Raw genomic sequence first — 21,973 nt, forward strand, 5'->3', positions numbered from 1 at the left:
TGAAAAATTGTCTCTATCCGATAATTTGGCTCAAAATAGCCATTGAATAGAAGTAAATTATATATTTTTTTTAAATATCGCTTTCACAAGCTAATCTTTTATATCGTGCCACGGGCTTCAGAACCATTTTTCGGAAAAAATACGGATCTTATGAAACTTAATGTAGATTACGACCTCAACGTTTGAAATAAATCGAAGACATCAATTTTTTTGCTCGTTGAATCCATATGGAATTGGCCATAAATTTTATATTCCCGACAGTACCGATTTTTTTTTATACATGGAGAGTGATGCACCCTAATGTACACTTTTCCTACTGTTTTCTGCGATTTTGGTTCAAAAATTTTCATATCCCGAGATTTCCTTTTGTCTGCAAATATGTACATAATTTTACATGATACAGCGGTAAGTTAACGTGCAAGCATATTTTTAGGCGCACGACATGCCGTTGTTAATGTATTTGGCACACGTTTTCACACATACATACACGCACACACATCCGTACTCACCTGCATTTGATAGCCCATTCGTCCCCTTTGGTATTTACGAACGCCTGCTTTCTAAAATCAACTCTATTGCTGTCTCACTTCTCTACCCCCCTTTCTGCTAACCCTAACTGCCTTCTGCCATGCTGCTGTTCTCATTCTCATCCTTGTCACTTACACTTTCAGGCCGCTGCGTGCGTGCAATCGTGCATTCTGAAGCTTCCACTCGAAAGTCGGCAAACAAAAATAACAACACACTTAAATACATACGTATGTATGTATGTTTGGATGTGCGTCTCATGCATCATGTGTGTATGTATGTACATATGTATGAGTGCTCATGTGTGCGTGCTTGTTCGGGCACTTTGTTCGTACGCACGTTTGCTCATTAAACGCGCATATAAATGCAGCATCCATTTAATGAATCTCAAGTTTTACGTGCTGTGTTGAATTTAAACTTTTTTTATATGTATGTATGTGTGTACTACATTTGACTTCAAAACTGCCAACAACCGCACAACACACACACATTGACAAAGGTGCAAAATGTTTACCGTTTCCATTTCAATTTCCTCTGCACTTTTGCCTTTATTGCGGCTGTCCTCATTTCGCATTTCTTCAGCTCGTTCGTCAGCTTGCTGTTGTCGTTTGCCATTCACTGTTTGCTGCTTACTGCTGCCAGTTCCACCTACATACAAACATTTGGCTCCCCTGTCTCTGCTGTTTAGTTTATTTTCGTGCTTGTCGTGCGTTCTGTAAGTTATTTGTTTTATATTGAAATGAAATGTATGCATGTTCACATGTGTGTATGTACATTAGGGTGGTCCTTAAAAAATCAAATGAACGATTTTTTTCAGTCTCGCACCATCAAAAAATTAAAATATATATTTTTTCATTTAATACCAAAAACCGATACTACTAATGTCGGGGATATCACATATAAATTTTGGTTTCGATTGGAGTCGGTTAAGACCTCTTCATAGGGTAATCTGAACTTTGACCCATGTGCGACACGCCTTAATCGACTCAAATCGGCACCAAAATTTATATGACGTTGAGGTAGGGGCTGAGGCTTAGGAAATCTGATGTAAAAATTTGTTTCATACTTTTTAAGGACCACCCTAATGTGCATACATACATACATATGTACATATGTAATGAGTTAAAATGTTTACTTCTTAATTGGGGGTTGTCTTAATTGCTCGTTGGTGGGGTTAGTTGCCTTTGAAATTGTGCCCATATGAGCTATGTATATAAATTAATTGATTTATGAATACACGTGACAGCTTGTTGAAATGTTGAAATATGGAGTGAAATTAAAAGGAATTATCGTACTTAGCAGCAGTTTTCATATCGCGTGGCCTAAATTAAGTTTTGGAATAATTTTATTTCATGCCCCAAAAAATGGTTGGTGCCTGGGCTACACTATAGAAGTGAAACTAACCTCTATAAATTCTAAGTTCGGTTCATATTACCTCAGTCTTTTTGTCTTCTTAATTGTACTTGTTTTCGCATTTGCATTCGCCTTAACATTCGGAATGGCTTTTTAATGCGTCATCAACGTTCGGATTCGCACTCGGCTTCGTATTAGTTTTCCTTTTCGTGCTGGCATTCGCATTCCTCTTTGCACTCTTCTTCGATTTCGTTACAGTCGCCGTCTTCATGTGATTTTCTTTATACTCGCCTTCGTATTCGTCGTCGCCCTGTGTATTTGTGTTCATATTCAAGTTCGTCTTCGTATTCGTCATCTTCGTGTGTGTTGCCATATCTTCGTATTCGTCCTTTACTTCGTATTTGTCTTCGTATTAGTATTCGACTTCGTCTTTGAATCAAACTTCGTATTATTCGACTTCGCATTCATGTTCGTATTCGACTTTGTATTCTTCTTCGTATTGGACTTTGTACTCTTCTTCGTATCCGACTTTGTACTTTTCTTCTTATTCGTCTCTGATTTGTCCTTGTACTCGTTGTTGTATTATTTTTTTTTTGTGTTCGCCTTCATATTCGTCTTTGTCTTCATTCTTGATTCTTTGATTTCGCACTCATCTTCGTATTCCTCGTTGCATTAGTCTTCGTATTCGCCTTCGCCTTCGCCTTCACATTCACAACTACGGTCACAGTTCCTCTATTGAAGCTAGGTAAAAAAAGAGTTTTTAATTCACTCTTGGAAAGCAAACAGGATCTACCCTTTTATTTCATTGATTTCGGAGCTGCGGCTTTAAGATCAGGGCAACATAAATCTTGTTCAAGGTGGGACAAAGGGCTAGTGATATTCGTTTCAGAGTATTGACCACTAGTCAGCAAAAACAATGTGCCCATCCCATCGGCAGATGACAGCTTCCCCGACTACTTTCAAAAATACTACCGACGAAGACGACTCCACGTAGCCCAGGGTTTCCCGAAAATTACGCCATCTTCTCGGTTGAGGTCTTCAATAAGCAACATAATTAAGACAAGCATCTTAACGACCCTACCAAATTCTAATGCTGGGACAATAGCCCTGAGCTTTTTAGCAGGAAAATTTATCTTTCTTAAGTCCAGAGTTCTTAGGAGACAATTCGAAGGGAAACGCGTCCGCAGGTCCTTGAACCGAGTCAGGTTAAATATTCTTCCAATCCTATATATTAGCTAGCTAGTCTATAGCAGACCTAGGCCTCGCTTAAGACTTTTTGGGAACGCATATGAAATTCCCGTTATGATAGGTGATAAGATCTTGCAGGCACTATGCTCTTATTCTGTTCCGAACAGAGACAACTACTATAAACGGATCTAGAAAGCTATTTCTTGCAAAATATCGGCCAACAAGGCCTCCTGCCTTAGAAACTGGGTGGTGATTTTCTAACATTCCCTCTATGCTGACACTCTGTGGAATAAGCTGACTTTTGGGATCGCAGCCGCAAATGAAAAAAATCCGATACAAATTCAACACGCTTTTAGAAGAGACTATAAATATGCGAGGTGTCATACACAAAAAAGGTCTAAAATTAAAGCACTTTTTGGATTTATAAACTTCTTAATTTTGTGCCACAATTTGTTAGGCATTTAAAGCGAACAAAATCAAAAGTTAATTGCATAATCAAAAGTTTGTTAAACAAGAGAAACCAATTTAGCTAAAGTGCCTGCAGTTATTTGTTAAATAACATCAAAAAAAAGCAGAACAAATCATAACGAATTGAAAGTAGAGCACTGCGTCCAAATTCGTTTAGAATAAAATGAGTGCCATACAAACTAAATGCAGATAAAAAGTGCCCTTGGCTTGAGGCAACGACTTAAACTACACACACAACAGCTAAAAAAAAAAAAAAAAAAACAGTGAGCAAAACATATAAAAAAGTCACAAAGCGAAAAGCTAAAAATCGGCGAAATGCCATTGTATGAACTACATTTGAATAGCCGATTTATGCACATACATACCTACAAACCGATCTACGCTGAGTGAGAGTGAGTCAGGCAGGCTGTGAGTCAGTCAGCCATTCAAGCAATTCAATAATTTATTTGTATTTTTGCCTTGGCAACCAGAAATACCCAGTTCCTAGCCGCTAGCAATTCGTTTGTGAGCACTTTTTATTTATTTATTCAAATTGCTGCACAAATACTGGCACACACACGCACACACACACACACACACATACAGTCACCATGAGACTCTAAGCAACAACAAACAAATCCTTAATCCGGCACACATATCCTTGCCGGCGGCGAGGCTCAAGCTTGAATATTTTCATTCGGAGGCCCCTCAGGTTGCAGTGCGCTTGTGAGTGTGAANTCTAAGCAACAACAAAGAAATCCTTAATCCGGCACACATATCCTTGCCGGCGGCGAGGCTCAAGCTTGAATACATATTTTCATTCGGAGGCCCCTCAGGTTGCAGTGCGCTTGTGAGTGTGAAAAGTTTAAAGTGCATGTGTATATGTGTGAGTAGATACGTATCTCTTGTGCATTGTCCGTCTATCCGACTATTTGTTCGCCTATTTATTCCACTTTTTAGGCATGCATTGTATGTGAAATTGAAGCGTTCTGCATAATATTTGCACTATCGATCAGCTTTGATTTCCATTCTACTTATTTTCCGCTTTCTTATCCTTTTCATCTTCAATTTGCGTCGCTTTCCGAGTGCTATCATATACATATGTATGGATGGTGTGTGATTGTTGCGCCTTGTTATTGTTTGTTTTTGTTGTTGATATTGAATAGCAAGCTAACTGTATTGATTTGTAATACTGGACATACATTTTTTGGATAGCTATAAGTTTAACGTTGGCAGGCAACTGGACTTGAATCTCTTATATTTACTACCTAAAGCCCAAACTTTTTGTTTAAGTAAGATACATATACATATTTTTAGCTTATAATACAGATTAAATATTTAGCTTGTGTTATATGCCAACGTTCTTAGCTCTAGTTTATTATCCTTACAAATGTCCTAAAAAATATTNTTGTGCATTGTCCGTCTATCCGACTATTTGTTCGCCTATTTATTCCACTTTTTAGGCATGCATTGTATGTGAAATTGAAGCGTTCTGCATAATATTTGCACTATCGATCAGCTTTGATTTCCATTCTACTTATTTTCCGCTTTCTTATCCTTTTCATCTTCAATTTGCGTCGCTTTCCGAGTGCTATCATATACATATGTATGGATGATGTGTGATTGTTGCGCCTTGTTATTGTTTGTTTTTGTTGTTGATATTGAATAGCAAGCTAACTGTATTGATATGTAATGCTGGACATACATTTTTTGGATAGCTATAAGTTTAACGTTGGCAGGCAACTGGACTTGAATCTCTTATATTTACTACCTAAAGCCCAAACTTTTTGTTTAAGTAAGATACATATACATATTTTTAGCTTATAATACAGATTAAATATTTAGCTTGTGTTATATGCCAACGTTCTTAGCTCTAGTTTATTATCCTTGCAAATGTCCTAAAAAATATTGTGCAGAACTTGCTCCAACTGTGGCTTATAGGATGGACTCCTTCTTTATGAGGGTAATACCCTTAATAATTCGTATGTCATATGAAGAAAGAAAGGTAAAAATACTCCACCTGTGGCCTAGTATTTTTTTAAGATTGTGTATTTCCGAATGGACTCAATTCTTATGGAAAATAAAGTAAAAGTGTAAAAAATAACGGAAAAAGATTACTTTTTAATGTAGCGAAGATAATTAATACCGAAAAAAGGAGTTTTTNACAAATGTCCTAAAAAATATTATGCAGAACTTGCTCAACTGTGGCTTATAGGATGGACTCCTTCTTTATAAGGGTAACACCCTTAATAATTCGTATCTCATATGAAGAAAGAAAGGTAAAATTACTCCACCTGTGGTCTAGTATTTTTTTAAGACTGTATATTTCCGAATGGACTCAATTCTTATGGAAAATAAAGTAAAAGTGTAAAAAATATCGGAAAAATATTACTTTTTAATGTAGCGAAGATAATTAATACCGAAAAAAGGAGTTTTTGTGTATCGTTCATCTGCATTGCGGCGCATGCCTAATATGATGGTCCTTAAAATATCCACATCATGGGGAAACTGTTTATTTTGTTTTACGTACAAAATAAAGACATCCACGAAAATTTGAAAATTAAAAAAGCTTTACGGGTTCGAGGAAATTACTTTTTTTAAATCGCGAAAATTTAACTAAATACATTTTTTCTTTGACCAGCCTTCACCCAGCGAGTTTATGAATTTCTAGGAAAAAGCTTCAATAATATGCCAAGTTAAGAAAAATATCGATATTAAAATCGATAAATAATCAAAATCAAAATCTATAACAAAAATCGATTAGGAAATCGACAAAAATATCAAAACTAATCGATAACAAAATCGACAACAAAATCGACAACAAAATCGATAAATAATCTATAACAAGATCGATAAAATATTGATAACAAAATCGTTGACAAATTGGATAATAATTTCGATAGCATAAACATATCGATAACAAAATCGAAAAAAATATCGATAATAAAATCAAATAAAATATCGATAACAAAATCGATAAAAACATCGATAACAAAATTGATAAATAATACCTATAACAAAATCGATTAGAACATCGATAACAAAATCCATAAAAAAGTCGTTAACAAAATCGACAAATAATCGACCAACAGCAAGTCGCTAAAGAAGTTTCACTTCAAAAATCAATAATGACCTGCAGGGGTTTACTAAAATTTAGAACTGTTTTCTCATTACAATAAATGAAAGTTGCCAGTGCCACAACATCGACCTTATTAAAAAAAAAATCCAAAGGTCACCCTTTTGTACTTCAATTGGTTCATTGCACTAACACCAACTTTGTGTTTGTTGTAATATATTATAGCCTCTGGTTTTTATCATAATTAATTTATTTATAATCAAGCCCCTATCCGGTTATAATGCTTGAAGGATGCCTGAAAATACTCCGCCGCGGTTGATGGGCAAATCAGACATTCCCTGACAGCCTTGTATTAGAGCATATGCTAAACTCCCTAACCCACGTCATACCCTTCAAGTTCCTAATAAAATTCTTAGATCGCTAGCATCGAGCAATGCTTAAGGACTTGGCATCAATCTTACATTTAAGCTGGGTTTTTAGCATGCGCTCTTAAAAGGGTTTTAGTTATCTTTTCTGACTGACAAGTTGCCATTCGAGCCTTCTCCTACAAGATGATCAAGTTGAAGCTTTTAACCTCGAGAAATATGGTAACACCGCTGCGTATCACGTAACTTTGGTGTCGAGGTCGACTACTGAGATCATCAACTCTCTTTGTTGTTTTGGAACAATTTTATGGTCTCAGTTCGTCTTCTTCGAGAGCCATAATTACTGAGCGGGTACGCTATAATGGCACTATGTAGGGACTAACTGAAAAAGGAGCTGTCTGAAATGGTTGCAAGCAACTGGCGTATCTTTGGAATTAGGAAAGTTGATCGCTTAAGTTTGCTAGTGTAGACCCTGATATTAGAAGGAGTATTTTAGTGCATTGTATCCATAACGAAAACGTGTCGAATTCAGCGGAAAGTCACATAATAATGTCATACATTAACATAAACTCTGTTAAGAAATTACGATATTGCGATTTAGATTTTCAAAGTAAGGTTTTAATTCAACTTGTACTGTAATTTACAAAATGTACTTAGAACTAAATAATATTTTAGCAAAGATTTTAATGGACTGTATGATGAAGTTTGTGATAGGTTGATTAGCAAATATAGTAGGAATTGAGCAATTGATTTGGGGTGCGGAGTACAGAGGGAACTCGCGCAAAGGGAATGATAAATGATAAAAGCAATGATAGAAATATATGTATGAATGGTTGAATGATACTTAGAGATTAAATGCCGGTGAATATCCACGATGTGGTTGGAATCCCGCGCAGATGTATGTAGTTGGATGAAAAAATATATGGATAAACTCCCACGCTGCTGTTGAGGTATTTGCTAGACGATCCCTGTTGTCTTCTGTTCAGGTGGCGATGAAAAAGAGAACCCTGGCAAGGTTGGAGTCGCCTTTTATAAGCAACACTGGAAATGGCTTCCAGTGCGCCTATGGGAAGCAATTCCCTTGCAATTTTGGGACTTCCAACTACCGCAGGGATGCTTGTAGTGGAAGTCACAGGGATGTAATACGGGATTTACGGGATGGGAATGGCGATGTGAAAAATACGTGATAGTTGNAACTCTAAACCTTTATTTATTAAAGACTTAGAAAAAATGAATCATCCGTGGTGAAGCTTGAGGCCAGTGTAAGACGCAGTATGTCCTTAAAGGAGTATAATCCTTGACACAATTGCTAACACTTTTCTACTTCAACTGATGGTTTCGCATCGCACGTTTTTGCTTTCGCTTGCAAATTTTTTATTTTTATTTTTTTCATCCATTCTCTAGTGCTTTCACTCTCTAGTCTCGCATCAACATCAGATGCCTTTCTCAAGTTGCTTGCCAACGCAGGAAATCAGCATTTGTTATAGACGCCTGCATTTGTCATTGTTGACAGTTTCAATTTCTGTTACAGAACTTTTTATAGCATTTTCATAGCAAGCATAACAAGCTGGACACTTATACATTAGGGTGCATTAGTATCAATAAAAAAAAAAATAAAAATAAATCGGCAGTGTTTTTCTAGCGGAATTATAAAATTATTGATATTTAAAGCCTATTTCAAAATATTTCTGAAAAATATTTCAATTTACGCAAACTGGACCGATTTCGAAATGCCTCTCAAATTTGAGTTTCTAGAAATAAAGTAAAAAAAATAAATATTTTATCAAAAAAAAAAAATATGTACCACCTTATATGCTAGACGAGTTTAACTTTAAAAGGTATACAAAAAATTTGTCAACGGAAACAATGTAGCGCGGTCTTTGCATGTATTTTTAAATCGGTCTAACTCGCGTAAATTTTTTTTTCAGAAATATTTTGGCGGAAGAGGTGAAAATACAATGAATTTTATAATACCGGTTGAAAACCCGCAACTTTATTTTTTGGTGAGGCAGCCTAATATATGTATGTACATTAATATTTATATGCATATGTGTACTTAATAGAATGCTTATACGCCTCCGCATACTTTACGAAGTGAAAGAAGCACTTAAGCTGATATAAATATACCCGTACACGTATGTATGTAGTTATGCGTGGAAGAACGCAAAAATCCATGCAGCTGCTTAAGCTGGCTCCTTGTCCATGTGTTCAGCTATGACATATGGTTAGTTTGACAGCCACAAGTGCTTATTCTAACTCTCAACTTTCGTACTTCTTCATGGCTCATATCTACATACTTAGCTTACTTTATAGTTTTTGTTGCCGCATGTCGCCTGCTGCGCTCGCCGATTGCCTACAATTGTCTTGCCTTGTTTTACTTTTGCACTTAAAGTTTTAGATTTTCTTCTCTTTACTCCTTTACTACTCGTACACGCTGCTCTGCCTGTCGGCCAGCTTTCTTTCGGCCACACATATGTTTCGTCGATTTATTTCCATTAGAATGCATCTGTGGCAATGTAATGCAATATTNTATGGCTCATATCTACATACTTAGCTTACTTTATAGTATTTGCTGCCGCATGTCGCCTGCTGCGCTCGCCGATTGCCTACAATTGTCTTGCCTGTTTTACTTTTGCACTTAAAGTTTTAGATTTTCTCCTCTTTACTCCTTTACAACGCGTACACGCTGCTCTGCCTGTCGGCCAGCTTTCTTTCGGCCACACATATGTTTCGTCGATTTATTTCCATTAGAATGCATCTGTGGCAATGTAATGCAATATTTTAATTTGAAATTTGCATTTCATTTCGTGTGTGAAATAGTGCACCCGTAGTGGCATAGGCGGCCAACATCAGTGGCGGCGGCAGCAGGCGAAAGGACCAATTGAGCCAAGAGCTGTTTGCTATTTGCCATGAATGCACTTGAGTGCACTTTCATATAAAAAGTCCACAAATGGATGGATTTCCTAATGTACACTTGCTTGTGTGTGTGTGCATGTGTGTGTTTTTGAGTGCATCGGATTGCATATCAACTGCTGCTGCTGCTGCTGTTGCTTAAGAAAATTTCAAGCTTCTAAATGACTCAGTGCCACATGCTACAGTGTTGTGCCTTCTTCGCCGCTTCAACTTACTTCAACCACATATCGTCTATGGCAACCTCTTCACTATACAGCTTTCTTTGCTTAATAGCCTTTCACCACTTCTGGCCCTTTCATTTTCTCAAAACTCATATATCTTTGCTTTTAATTATTTCAATTTGTATTTGTATCCGAATTTTTCATTCAATTTATTTGCTTGGAATTTTAGGTAATTGAATTTATTGATTTTCTACTTCAACTTATTGAAAAACCCTTTTCCGTTCTACTATGTATTATGCCTAATGTTTGTTGTTGTCGTTTATTTTATTGTGGCTCCTGCTAAAATAAATCTTTTAAGAAATGAAAATTGATTTTTATATGCAAATACACTTACATTTGTACAGTTAAAAATTGCTTTAATACTCGTACTTATAGGTATACACTGCCGGCAAAAAGTATTGGCACAGAGAAATTTTTACAATATATGCCGTAATTTTCCTTTAAATTTTTTCCCGCTATTTTTTTATTTAATTTAATTGGTTCAGACTACCATAAAGGACATAAAAATAAAATTTCTAAACTTTGCGCAAATTTCGGGAAAGTTTAAACTTTTTAAAAATGCAAATTTGTAGCCCAATAAATTATATTATAATAAAGAGCAAGTATGAAGTAGCTGGAACTTAAGAGCCTGTCAGACGTGGCAATGCAATATATGTTTCGAAAGGGCTGTCAAATTGAGAATTTTCAGAAAGCAGTTGCATCAGCTGCCACACCTTGCATGTAAAGAAAGGCGGTTTGCAGCTTCTAGTGCAGTGCGTGCAAGTTGAAATATATTTCCGAAATCGACATGGACTCTTTTAGTTGCAGTCACATCTTAACACTTCTATTTCTCGAACTAGCTTCCGATATGCGACCCAAAGGTCTTTCTGGCTGTTCACACATCGAAATAAAATTTCTCTTTCTCAATTTGATAGCGAATTGCGTAGAAAATTGGATATATTCCCATGTTTCACACGCACTTTACCGTTGTTTTGAGGCTATTTTTTCAGACAGTTTCTCCCATACAAAAAAAAAATTAAATTAAACCTTAAAAAAAATAAAAAAAAATAAAAAAAAAATCAACGCGATTTTTGACTACTAGAATTAAATGTGATACAAAATTCTCAAGAAAATTTCAAAATATCTGTAAAAGTAAAAGTTAAAAATGTGCATGCAAATTTATTGAAATTTCGCGAGTTTTGTACAATAGATAGAAATGATATTTTTATGTTTTTGTTGTAGAATGAACCATAGTTGTATATAAAAATAGCGGAAAAATATTAGAATAAAAATTGTTGCATTTATTGTGAAAAATTCTCTGTGCGAATACTTTTTTCCGGCAGTGTATGCGTGTGTGTATGGTATGTATGTAGTTACATTGTTTGTTGGAAGCGAGCTCTCAGTTCAGTAAGTAAGGCAGCAATGAAGGAATTTTATTTGCCAAAAACCTTGGTATGTCGATATTCAAATATTTATTGTTCACATAATTTATTAGAAATCCTGAAGTGCACTCATTCGACCTTTTTATTGAGTAAATTTATTGGTTTTTGTTTATTTGACAGCAATCCAAAAAAGGTGTCTATTGTGCAAACGATGGCTTCATGGTATGGAAAAAACTAAATCTGATGCAAATGGCATGCCAAATGGAATCTATTTTTAAATTTTAAAGATTTGTATAGAAATTGTGGTCTTCGAATACGCCAATGACAGCATGCGAATACGTTTTGTAATCGTAATCGCAATCTTAATCGAAATCGTAGTCATAATCGTAATTGGATTTTTAGTCATAATTGTAGTCTTAATATAATTATAATTGTAATCAAAATTTTTTTTTTGTAATCGTATTGTTTATCGAGACCATATGTTTTATTTGTATNTTAATTGTAATCAAAATTTTTTTTTTGTAATCGTATTGTTTATCGAGACCATATGTTTTATTTGTGTTTTTATTTTTATCGTCATCGATACGATCATCGTTACATTTATAAATACTGGTGTCGTTAGCGTTGGCGATAATATTTATTTTATCGTTATCGTAAATTTCACCCACACTTTTAATTTTATCAATATTGATATTGATACTGTCGTCAATATATTTTTTTCTTGTTATCGTCATTGATACTGCTATCAAAAGCATGCAAGTATTTTATCGTCATCGCAATTGGAATTATTTTCGGTACTAAATATTAGTTTTATTGTTATTATCGTAGATATTTATACTGTTATCGATACCTTTTTGTTTCATCGTTATCGTTATTGATACTCTTTACGATACTGTTTGTTTTATCGCTGTCGATATTGATACTGTTATCGATTCTTTTTACTCTAACGGTAGTCATACCATTATCGAAAACGTCATCGCTATTGATACCATTTTAGATACCTACTATTTATTTCATCGTTATCGTTATTAATACTGTAGTCGACTCTATGTATTTTAACGTTATCGATATTAATACTGTTGTCGACATTCTTGTTGTTAAGATTTATGCCACAATTATTGTTATCATATTGTTATCGATTACTTAATGTTTTTTATAAAAAAAAAATAAAAATTCTTTATTAGGGCCTCAACGAAATACTACTAAAAGTTTGGTATCTATGCCTGGCAGTTAAATCCTAAATGGATTTACAGTGGGCTAAATGTTCACTTTTTGGCCAGAAATTCTGTTCTATTACATGCCAGTTTTGTGCAACACGATTTTAAATACTATAACGCTTGTCTCCGGGTACCGTTAGCAAGAATTTTTTCGTAGATCAATTTAAATCTTTAAGTCCAAATGAAATGGGTGTTTTCGACGTTTATTTTGAAAAAATTCAATTATTTCCAAATTGTAATTTAGTGGAGAAATGCAATTATATTATATATAATTGTATGCTGTGCGATATGGCCCCCCCCAACTACTGGAAACTGTAGCTGCGCTCCATTTGTCTGCCCACAGCATTTATAAGACACGCTAGCGCGCTCTATTATTCTATTCACACTTTTATATGCAACTACAAAAATTATAATTAATATCTAAAATTTCTTTGTTATGTACAAAAAACTAGAAAAACCCTGCCGTTAACATCATTATAATTAGTACGTGACGAATTATTCAGCTAGCATACAAATGGCATAGCGATTATTTTCATTGCATTTATTTATCATTAGTTTCTGATCAATTGAAAAGCGACATTTTTTGTTTTGTTGTCACTGTGATTGGTATGACGTGCATCATTCATCATCATCATCTTCATCATGCATAAACATATGAAATTTTGTAAAAAAAAATATACCCTCGCATTTGTTATTAGATATGAGTAGGTACGAGTGTAATGTGCATAGGCACATAAATATAAATACTTTGACATACATACAAATGCATTCAAAAATGCTATCAATTTGGAAATACGCAAAAATTTCCAAGAAATCTTAATAAATCACAAATTTTTCCGTTATTTTATAAATTCATTTAAAAAAGTAAGCCAGTTACTTATGGAAAAAATTGTGCTTTAATTTTGGCTTGGCTTTTCTTGATCAAAGTATTAAAAGAAAGCATCTAGTATAAGCCTTATGATGACTTCGAAAAGGCGATTCGCAATTTCTTTCAATAAATCTTTTTTTGTTTATTTCAAAGTCTAAAAATAAATCTTGGTGTTGTTGTCTTGTGTTGTTTGTCTTCTTTGAAGGCAAGGTATAAAAAATTCTCTCACAGTAAAAGCCGCCTCAATTTCAGTTTACAGCCTTTTGATCGCTTAAATCAATTTTCATCCCCTACTTAAACGCATGCCTTTCCTTTGTTTTACGCGACAGTATGTCGGGTTAGAGCAGTATCGAAAGTAGCACTGTCGTTCACAGGGTCGCCAAGAGCAAACCCAAGCTTGGTACTAAGTATGGGACTGGGTCAACCACTCCCCCCCCCCCAATAATTTACCAAAGTAATTTTATCTTCCAACTTAATTTACGAAAATTTCGGGGTCTTGAAAAATCTTGGCCAGGGGGAAAACCTGGTGTTCCAGTCATTGAACAATTGAAAACCCCACTGCTCTTTCCACTCGGCTCTCGTCGATTGGATCGGGTAGCGTTCGATAGACCGATCCATACTCTCTATCATAAAGACTTAATGCTTTCTTTTCATAAGTACTTACTTCTTATGCCTAGCATCTTTCGTAAAAATGCATGGCATATTAAGACGATTTCGCAGATGACACTTTTTATTTATTTATTTATTTGTTTATTGTATTGATATGTATGATCAGGTAACTAAAGTAGGACTTAGCACAGTCGCAGAAAATACATGCCTGGTATTTTTTACTAGGGAATATCTGATTACACTACAACAAACTACGTTGGTGGTTGTCTTCCCTTTTCACTGGCACTTGTCTGGCAATGGTGGACATATATGAAGAAGAAAATCTTTTAAGCAAATGTGGCGATTGTTAATATAGGGATTTTCTATGATAAGTGTGACAAGGGCATTTAGAAAGACACTGGTAACGGTATTCTAGATATCTTCAGCCGACGTACCTGATGGCTTAATACCACGGGGAAGTGAATGTACCACACCCACGATCGATAATAGTAGAGTACAATTAGTAATGAAGGGAAGCCATGGCTGAGTTAAGTGCTAATAGAGGAGAAAACCTGCACTCGATTTCGGATTAGATGTCCCTAGCACTAGGAGGCAGATGCTCTTTCGCTAGATGGACAGATAGAATATTTGTGAGCGCGAACCCAACACGATCCAGCAGGCAAGGAAGGGGAGAACTATTGATAAAGATCTATTGTTTTAAATACAAATTGTAGGCACTCCAAACCTTAGGCTATTTAAGGAAGTAGGGGAAATTGTGGGTGCCATGTTTCAAATTTTAGATAGAGAAGATAGTCGTTTTTCAGTTTTCGTTTTAGTCTATGATGTGCAGGCGCATAGAATATGCTCTGGGATTTCCTCGTTCATTGCCTCGAAATCCTTCATGTCCATGCATCCACCACAGCGTCCGTCAATTGTGGGCTCTTGGGCCGTACAAAAGCGTTGTACGTAAGCTTTGATGCCATTCTAAATAAGTCTACTGCCTTTAATGCTGCCTGACTATTCAACATAATATTTCATCTGGCCCCAATTTTCCTTCTACAAGGACATTCTCGAAAACTGACCTCGATTGTGAAGATTTTCACTTGGACTTTGATTGGCCATGAGACCATTGACAGACTTTTTTGAAGTCTTGGTTTAAGTACGCCTGCGCCAGTGATTCCGTTGTGCATCTTGGATCCGTTGGTATAACATACTTGGAGCCCTTTGTAAGGTGAGGAATAAAACGCAATATTTGTGTGTGCAGCATACGACATGAAGCTTCCATAACCCCTTTTATTTTTAAGAGCGAAGACGCTAGGCTTTTAGAACACTCCTTGTTGACATCAGATTTAGGTTTGTTGACTCGTAATGTATTTTGCAGGAAATGCGGAAAGAATGAAAAGGCTGCGAGTCTGATACCTGGGAATAGGGTTTGTTTTTAGCGAATCTGGAGGCAGCTGTCATGGGAGTGCACAAGAAGTTGTTCAAGCTTGCCATGAAAACTAACATGGACTTTCAATTTAGGGTTTAGCTAAGTAATCTTGTGCTAGTCTTTCTGGTACCGTTTTGTATCTTTATGGTCCCTGCGCAGAAACTTCTTATATGTACCTATTTGAGTTCTTCTTTAGGGAAAAAATGTTGATATCCAAAACTGCAACTAAAACTGGAATAACTCACGAACCGGCATTGTATTATTCTCGCAAAATTTACTTCAGGTTATTTTAATTTAAAATTCCTGCTTATTTATAAATTATATCGCTACTGTTGCATGCACAAGTAATTTTCAAATGATTTTATTTTTAGTCATGAACAGTACCATATATGTACATGTGTGTTTTGTAGATACTATGAGAATGGCCTTCCGATATCGCTGTGCTTTTTATTAAGGCAGCTCTGAGATAAGTAAATGTATAATATTACCAACCACCGCCAGCTAATTATATCAACGAAAAGGCAGAGCAAAATACAAAAGCATAAAAAAGTACATATATTATATATATTTTTTTTCAACTAATCAGCATTCAGTTCAGGCAATTACCGCTTCGCTCTGCCACCGCGTTGGCATTATTCGTTTTGAATTCCCCACATAGCGAAGACGCGCGCGCAGCTGATGCCGATAGCTCACACGCTATGCGCTGAAGCGAAACGCTTATTCATTCGGGCGCATCGTCAACAGTCCAAACTTGACATTCATCGTAAACACTTGACCAGTGCGCTACTGTTGAGCGGGCGTGAAAACGAGTTCGCGTGCTAATTATTTTGTTTAGTTTTTTTTTGTTTGCTAGCGAAAGCGATTAAATCGAATTTTATTAGCCACAAAGTAGTTATGCAGCTTTTTATATTTGCCATTTTCGCATGTGCGTTGCTGCGTTGTGATGCGTCGTCGCCTAACCATACACGTGTAAAGCGCATTGTGGGTGGCCGTCAATCGAAGGCGCCGCCACCCGATGATCCGGTAGTATTCACGCGCACCTTCAATCGCGATGCGCGCGTCGAAGGTTTTCGCAATGAACGCACCGGCATTTACTCATTCCTCGGCATGTATTACGCCGAACCACCAATTGGCCTCTTGCGTTACGCGCGTCCGGTCTACAAACGCATGGCTGGCGACATCAATGCCACCAGTCACGGGCCGCCCTGCATACAACCCGATCCGTATGATCCGCGCCGTCTGGTGGGCGAGGAGAATTGTCTGCTGCTGAACGTTTACACGCCGCGCATGCCGGACGAAAACACCGGCTTACCGGTTTACGTGTGGATACATCCGGGCGGTTTCCGTTATGGTTCTGCAGCGCAATACGATGCCACGCCCATAGCGCAACAGGGTGTAATAGTTGTAGCGCCACAATATCGACTCGGTTCTTTGGGTATCATGGGCGATGGCACCAAGGAGTTCGATGGTAATTTGGCGATCTTCGACATGGCAGCGGCGTTGCGTTGGGTTAACGATTACATTCATCACTTTGGCGGCGATCCAAAGCAGGTGAAGGCCATTGGCCATGGCTCGGGTGCAGCGAGCGCAATGTACTTGTCAATGTCGCGCTCGGCGCGCGCCGCTGGTGACGTGTCGGGCGTGGTGGCAATGTCAGGCACGGCGCTTTCTCAGTACGCCACCGATAAGGAACCGGTGCAGAGTGTGGAAGAGGTGGCGACCATCAATGGCTGTCCCACAACAAATGAGCTGGCGATTGTGCAGTGCTTGCGGGAGGTGAGTGTAACTTTGTTTGTTTGTGCGTTTGCCTGTATGTGTGACTGAGAGGGAAGAAGATAAGCGGAGGAATGAAAGTGAAACTGAAATTATTCAACAGCAGAGGAGTGCACAAGGTTTTTAATATTATTCAATAAGAAACATAAAATATTAAAAAAAACAAAAAAAAAAATAAAACACATTTCGTTTAATTTCATTTTGTTGCTTGATTTGATTTGATTTGATTTGATTTAACACCTTTTAATTTTTTTCCCGCAATCTCTTCTGATTTTCCAGAAATCCGCCGAAGAGATCATTCAAAATGACTCAAAAGTCCAAACGGAGCGCCTTGCCGGACGCGCCTTGGTCAAAGGCCTCTCCGGCAACGTAGGCTTCACACCGCACATTGAGGGCGAAAATGATGGACGTGCGTTGCCTAGCTTAATCGTTGGCGAACCAGAGCAACAGCTGCGCAATGGCAACTTCACACCCATACCACTGCTGACAGGTGTCACTAAACATGAAACCGCGAATGCTGTCAGCCTCGATACGCTGAATAAGATTTTTGGCTCTGCGCAACAGTTCCTCAATTCACTCACCGATGCATTGAAGGACCTGACCGGATTTCTGCGCATCGATAGCCTTACAGGTGAAATCGCAAAACCCGTACTACCTGGACTCACGTCGGCATTGACGCCCACATTGAATGATTTGCTAAAGGTGCCTGAAACGCTAAATTTGGATCAAGTGCTGTCAAAGGTATTACACACAATTTATTTTACTCCTACTCTCGACTTTCGTTTTTTATTTTGCTAACACAAAACTTTCCCCTTCAGGTCATTGAATCCACCACCGATATACTCTTCAATCTACCCGCCGTTTTGAGCACACAGGTCTGGTCACAGCTTGCGCCCTCATTTATGTATAGTTTCGAGTATAACGGCACACGATCGAAGGGCATAAATTTCTTGCGTGGCCTGCCGATAGTCGCCGAGACAGCTGCTAATAATAACACGGAGGTAGTAGCGCATGGCGATGAACTCGGCTACATGTTCGACGCGAATGACTTGTTCGGTAATCCCATACCAGAAGCGCAGCTTAGCGATGCCGAGGACTTAAAAGTGCGTCAGAATTTGATTGGCATGCTGGTGAAATTCGCCAAATCGTTTGGTGGCGAAGACGGAAAAGCATCTACAGAAGATTCACTTTTTCAAAGCGTAACCGGCAAAGGTGTGCCATTCATAAAGGTGGATACAGAGTTAAGTGCCGGCAGTGACTTTCGATTTTGTGAGCTCTCAGTGCTGGGTGCCTCACTCACTCCTTTGACTTCAACCACATGCAAGAGTTTGGGTGGTTTGCTTTCACCGCTGACGGATGTAGTTGGTGGTACGCTTGGTAATACTTTGGGTGGTGTCGGCGGCGTGCTAGGTGGCGGTGGTGGTGGTGGTGGAAGCGGTGAAAGAAATATTGGCGGTGGTGCTGTCAGTGGAGTTGGAAATACTTTGGGTGGCGTGCTGGGCGGAGGTGCAAATCGCGGTGTAAGACCCGGGGCTGGTCGTGGACAGGACGGTCGTTTTACTAGTAGGGAAACCGGAGGTTTACTTGGCGCCGGTGGATTGCTGGGATGAAAATATTCATGGTTTTGTAATTTTACTTAGGTATGTCTTCATAAAACTCAACAAGTATGTGAAGAAATAAACAGTTATAGGAAAACAGTTGTAGTTCTTTCTTTTCTGGCTCTGTCCTCCGCATCTCCCTTCACGCTTTCTCCGGCGAGAAGTCGAGCTACATCTGACATCTAAATGTATATGAATATGACAACGTGAATGCTCAATGGTTCCCGAACCGGTCAATTCAGCTGGTCATCCAATGAGCCTGTACGACCGGATGAAAGCAGTGAGGTAGGTTTCGCCCTCCAGTGCTTACTGCGTCATGTCTGCCGCCCTGTTTTTCGCGAGAAGACCTAGGACGCCTGTTCGAGAACCCCAGGCGATGTTTGTTCGGGGACCTTGAGTAGTGCCTGGTAGCCGAGCGAGGCCAACTGGTTAATCGAGTCCTGCTACTGGAGCGTTGCCTTCTTTCTTAGCCGTGCTGACTACCAGAACGCTCCTCTCATGGCGCCTATAAGTAGAGACTTCGTAAATTGGATTAGTGCCTTTACCTTGGTTGCTGCTTTCGCTGGAGGCGGTACCGTATCTCCCAGATTTAGGGAGGGTATTTTAGTGGAAGACCCCCATCACTGGTGGATAGCTCATCATCGTCCTTGGCGTGTTGGACGAACAGAGCCGCTTTAGCCTCAGAACACACCGACGGCAAGGTGCCTTCTCTGGCGGGGGATATTACCCTAATATGTTTGGCTTCTATGGCAAAGGAGAATGGTTATTAAAAAATTTGCTAATCCAAAGCTAAGCAGAGCTCTGCTGAAGTGGAACAGTAAAGGCCTTTCAGCGTTTCTATGGAAAGCAAAGAGGGTAATTTTGAAAACCCACTTCAGATTTTCTATCAAGCCATATCTTCTATCCATACATATGTATGTGTACATACCTTGGATAAAAGAAGGAAAGAGTGGACATAACGTTTCCTCTCATTGACCCTTCTCTTTCGTGATGAGCAGTTATACCAATTTTCCTTCAAAAATCCACTTTATTGAGTGGCTTTGGTTTTATTGGACATCTCCACCACAATTCTTCAAAAATTCTTAATGAAATTTATCTATTGCGTTCATAGAGCGATATAAATACTCATTTTGGCAGGTTCTTTAGACCTATTTAGTACTTAGCCACTACTTTTAAAATGCATTTAAAATGGCTAAAAGTTATTTTCCACTAATAAATAGTTCCTTCCCACCTCAATATTACAGTCACTCGTTGACATCTAATAATTTGGTTTCTATTAACAATGCTGTTAATAATACATTATTACTCATAATAATAACAAAAAAAGCGCTCATAACCAACAATACTTATACAAAGTGCTGTTAACCAGCTTAATTGAATAATTCAACCCCAAATCAACGCTTTTGATTACCAAAGTGCTTGGAGTGGTGAGACCATTGACCCGAAACAACCGACCCAGCTAAACTCTCAAAACAATGAGTGTCAGTCAATCAGGTAACCAGCCAGGCAGGCAGGTTGGCTAGCGGACAAAAGCATTCCAAACCGACTGCATGTACATATACGACTTGTGCCCCCATCAGCTAGCAGTTTACAAAGGTGTCTAACTGACAATTTGAAAATCAATAGCGGTCAGTTGGTAGCGCTGGCCGGTTGTTGGTTGCGTGTCGCTAATTGGCTACAAGGGTGCTAAATTCATACACATTAGAGTATTCATTAAATCAAGTAAATAGGAAGTCCTTTAAAGGGGTGTACACAAACAGTTACAAGCTATAGATATTCACATAAACAAGTTGGATTATTTAGAGCTACAACGAGGTTGTGTTAAAAAATCACAAAAAGCAAATTCACTGTCTGATTATTTTTCGCGCCTTCATTTGACGCGGCTGAACTCTACATGACCGTACTGCTTTGGCTTTGATGTACTAAATTGTTAATTAAATTTCATAGTTGGTGCTTATACAGGGTGTTACAGAATGTTGTTTATAACTTTATCTCTAATATTGGTTCAAATTTGTTTCATTTGAAGAAAATTTAAGAAAGAAAATAGCGTCCTAACAGGAAATCCATTACCTTGTTGTAAGAGCCAAACCCCGGTTCCGGTTCCTTTGTTCTGTGCATCACTATTAAGAGGCATTTACGCGTTTAGATGCACACCCCTAATGTCAATGTAAGGAAAATTTCAACTTTTGAAATGACACACAAAAAAAAAAAAACACCGAAACACGTAAACGTAATTTTGGCTCGTAGATTACGGCCCTGTATACCGTTTTTCTCAAGTCTCTTTCGTCAGTTATTTTCATGTTAAGTTTGCTTTGTGAATGAAAAAAAAATGCCAACTTTAAGAGAAAAAAAATTTAAAAAAAGCGATTTTTTGTAAATTCTTTTGATTTGTGTTAAAGCCTGTTCGTTTGCAAAAACATCAAGCTGGCAACGAATTTGTTGATAAATACAGTTGTAAATCATCAAATAATCGTAATAATTTATTTTTTATGAAATATACCCCGCGTCATACTTATGAATGCGCCACATGTTTATAAGTTTTTAATATTTATCTTTTGTTATTTAATTTTAATAACGCTTTTACAAAAATAAAATTTATTCTTTAACAAAGACCGAAAATTCATGTTTAAAACTTTGTGAAATATTAAAAAAAGAATATTATGTTATATATAAAATTAGAGTAATGCACAATCAAAATCTTTCTAAGAAATCTAATAAAAACTCAAAGGAAAGTCTGTTGATTTTTTTTTAATATCTATGGGCATTATAAAGTTTGGATTTATTCGCTATTTCCAAAACAATAAACTATATTTTTATAAAAAATAACTTAAGTTAAATAACCAAAAAAATAAATTGTTAAAACTGGTCAATATGTGGTGCGCTTATAATTATGACACGGGGTGTATTACTGGGAAAGAACGTTGCTCATACGCCATGCATGAACTATTAATGAAATAAATTTGTATGGAAAAATACCAAGTATTATATTTTCCGCCACTGTTTGTTGTAGCTTGTAGTGCTGTTTTTTTTTCAGTAAACCTCACCTAA

At 37.5% G+C, this 21,973-nt stretch overlaps 1 protein-coding gene across 1 annotated transcript; it reads left to right on the plus strand.

Annotated features, from left to right (window-relative positions):
• Window positions 1-16,223: 16,223 nt before the first annotated feature.
• On the plus strand, window positions 16,224-19,027 carry LOC108373196 (carboxylesterase 1E). Its single transcript, XM_017629055.1, has 3 exons — window positions 16,224-17,330; window positions 17,607-18,068; window positions 18,146-19,027. The coding sequence occupies exons 1-3, from the start codon at window positions 16,449-16,451 to the stop codon at window positions 18,935-18,937; spliced, it is 2,136 nt and encodes a 711-aa protein (XP_017484544.1). The 5' UTR covers window positions 16,224-16,448; the 3' UTR covers window positions 18,938-19,027.
• The last annotated feature ends 2,946 nt before the right edge of the window (window positions 19,028-21,973 follow it).

Source organism: Rhagoletis zephyria, unplaced genomic scaffold (assembly GCF_001687245.7).
Source record: "Rhagoletis zephyria isolate East Lansing unplaced genomic scaffold, Rhagoletis_zephyria_1.1 Rzeph_scaffold_06461, whole genome shotgun sequence".
In the NCBI taxonomy this organism is placed as follows: Eukaryota; Metazoa; Arthropoda; class Insecta; order Diptera; family Tephritidae; genus Rhagoletis; species Rhagoletis zephyria.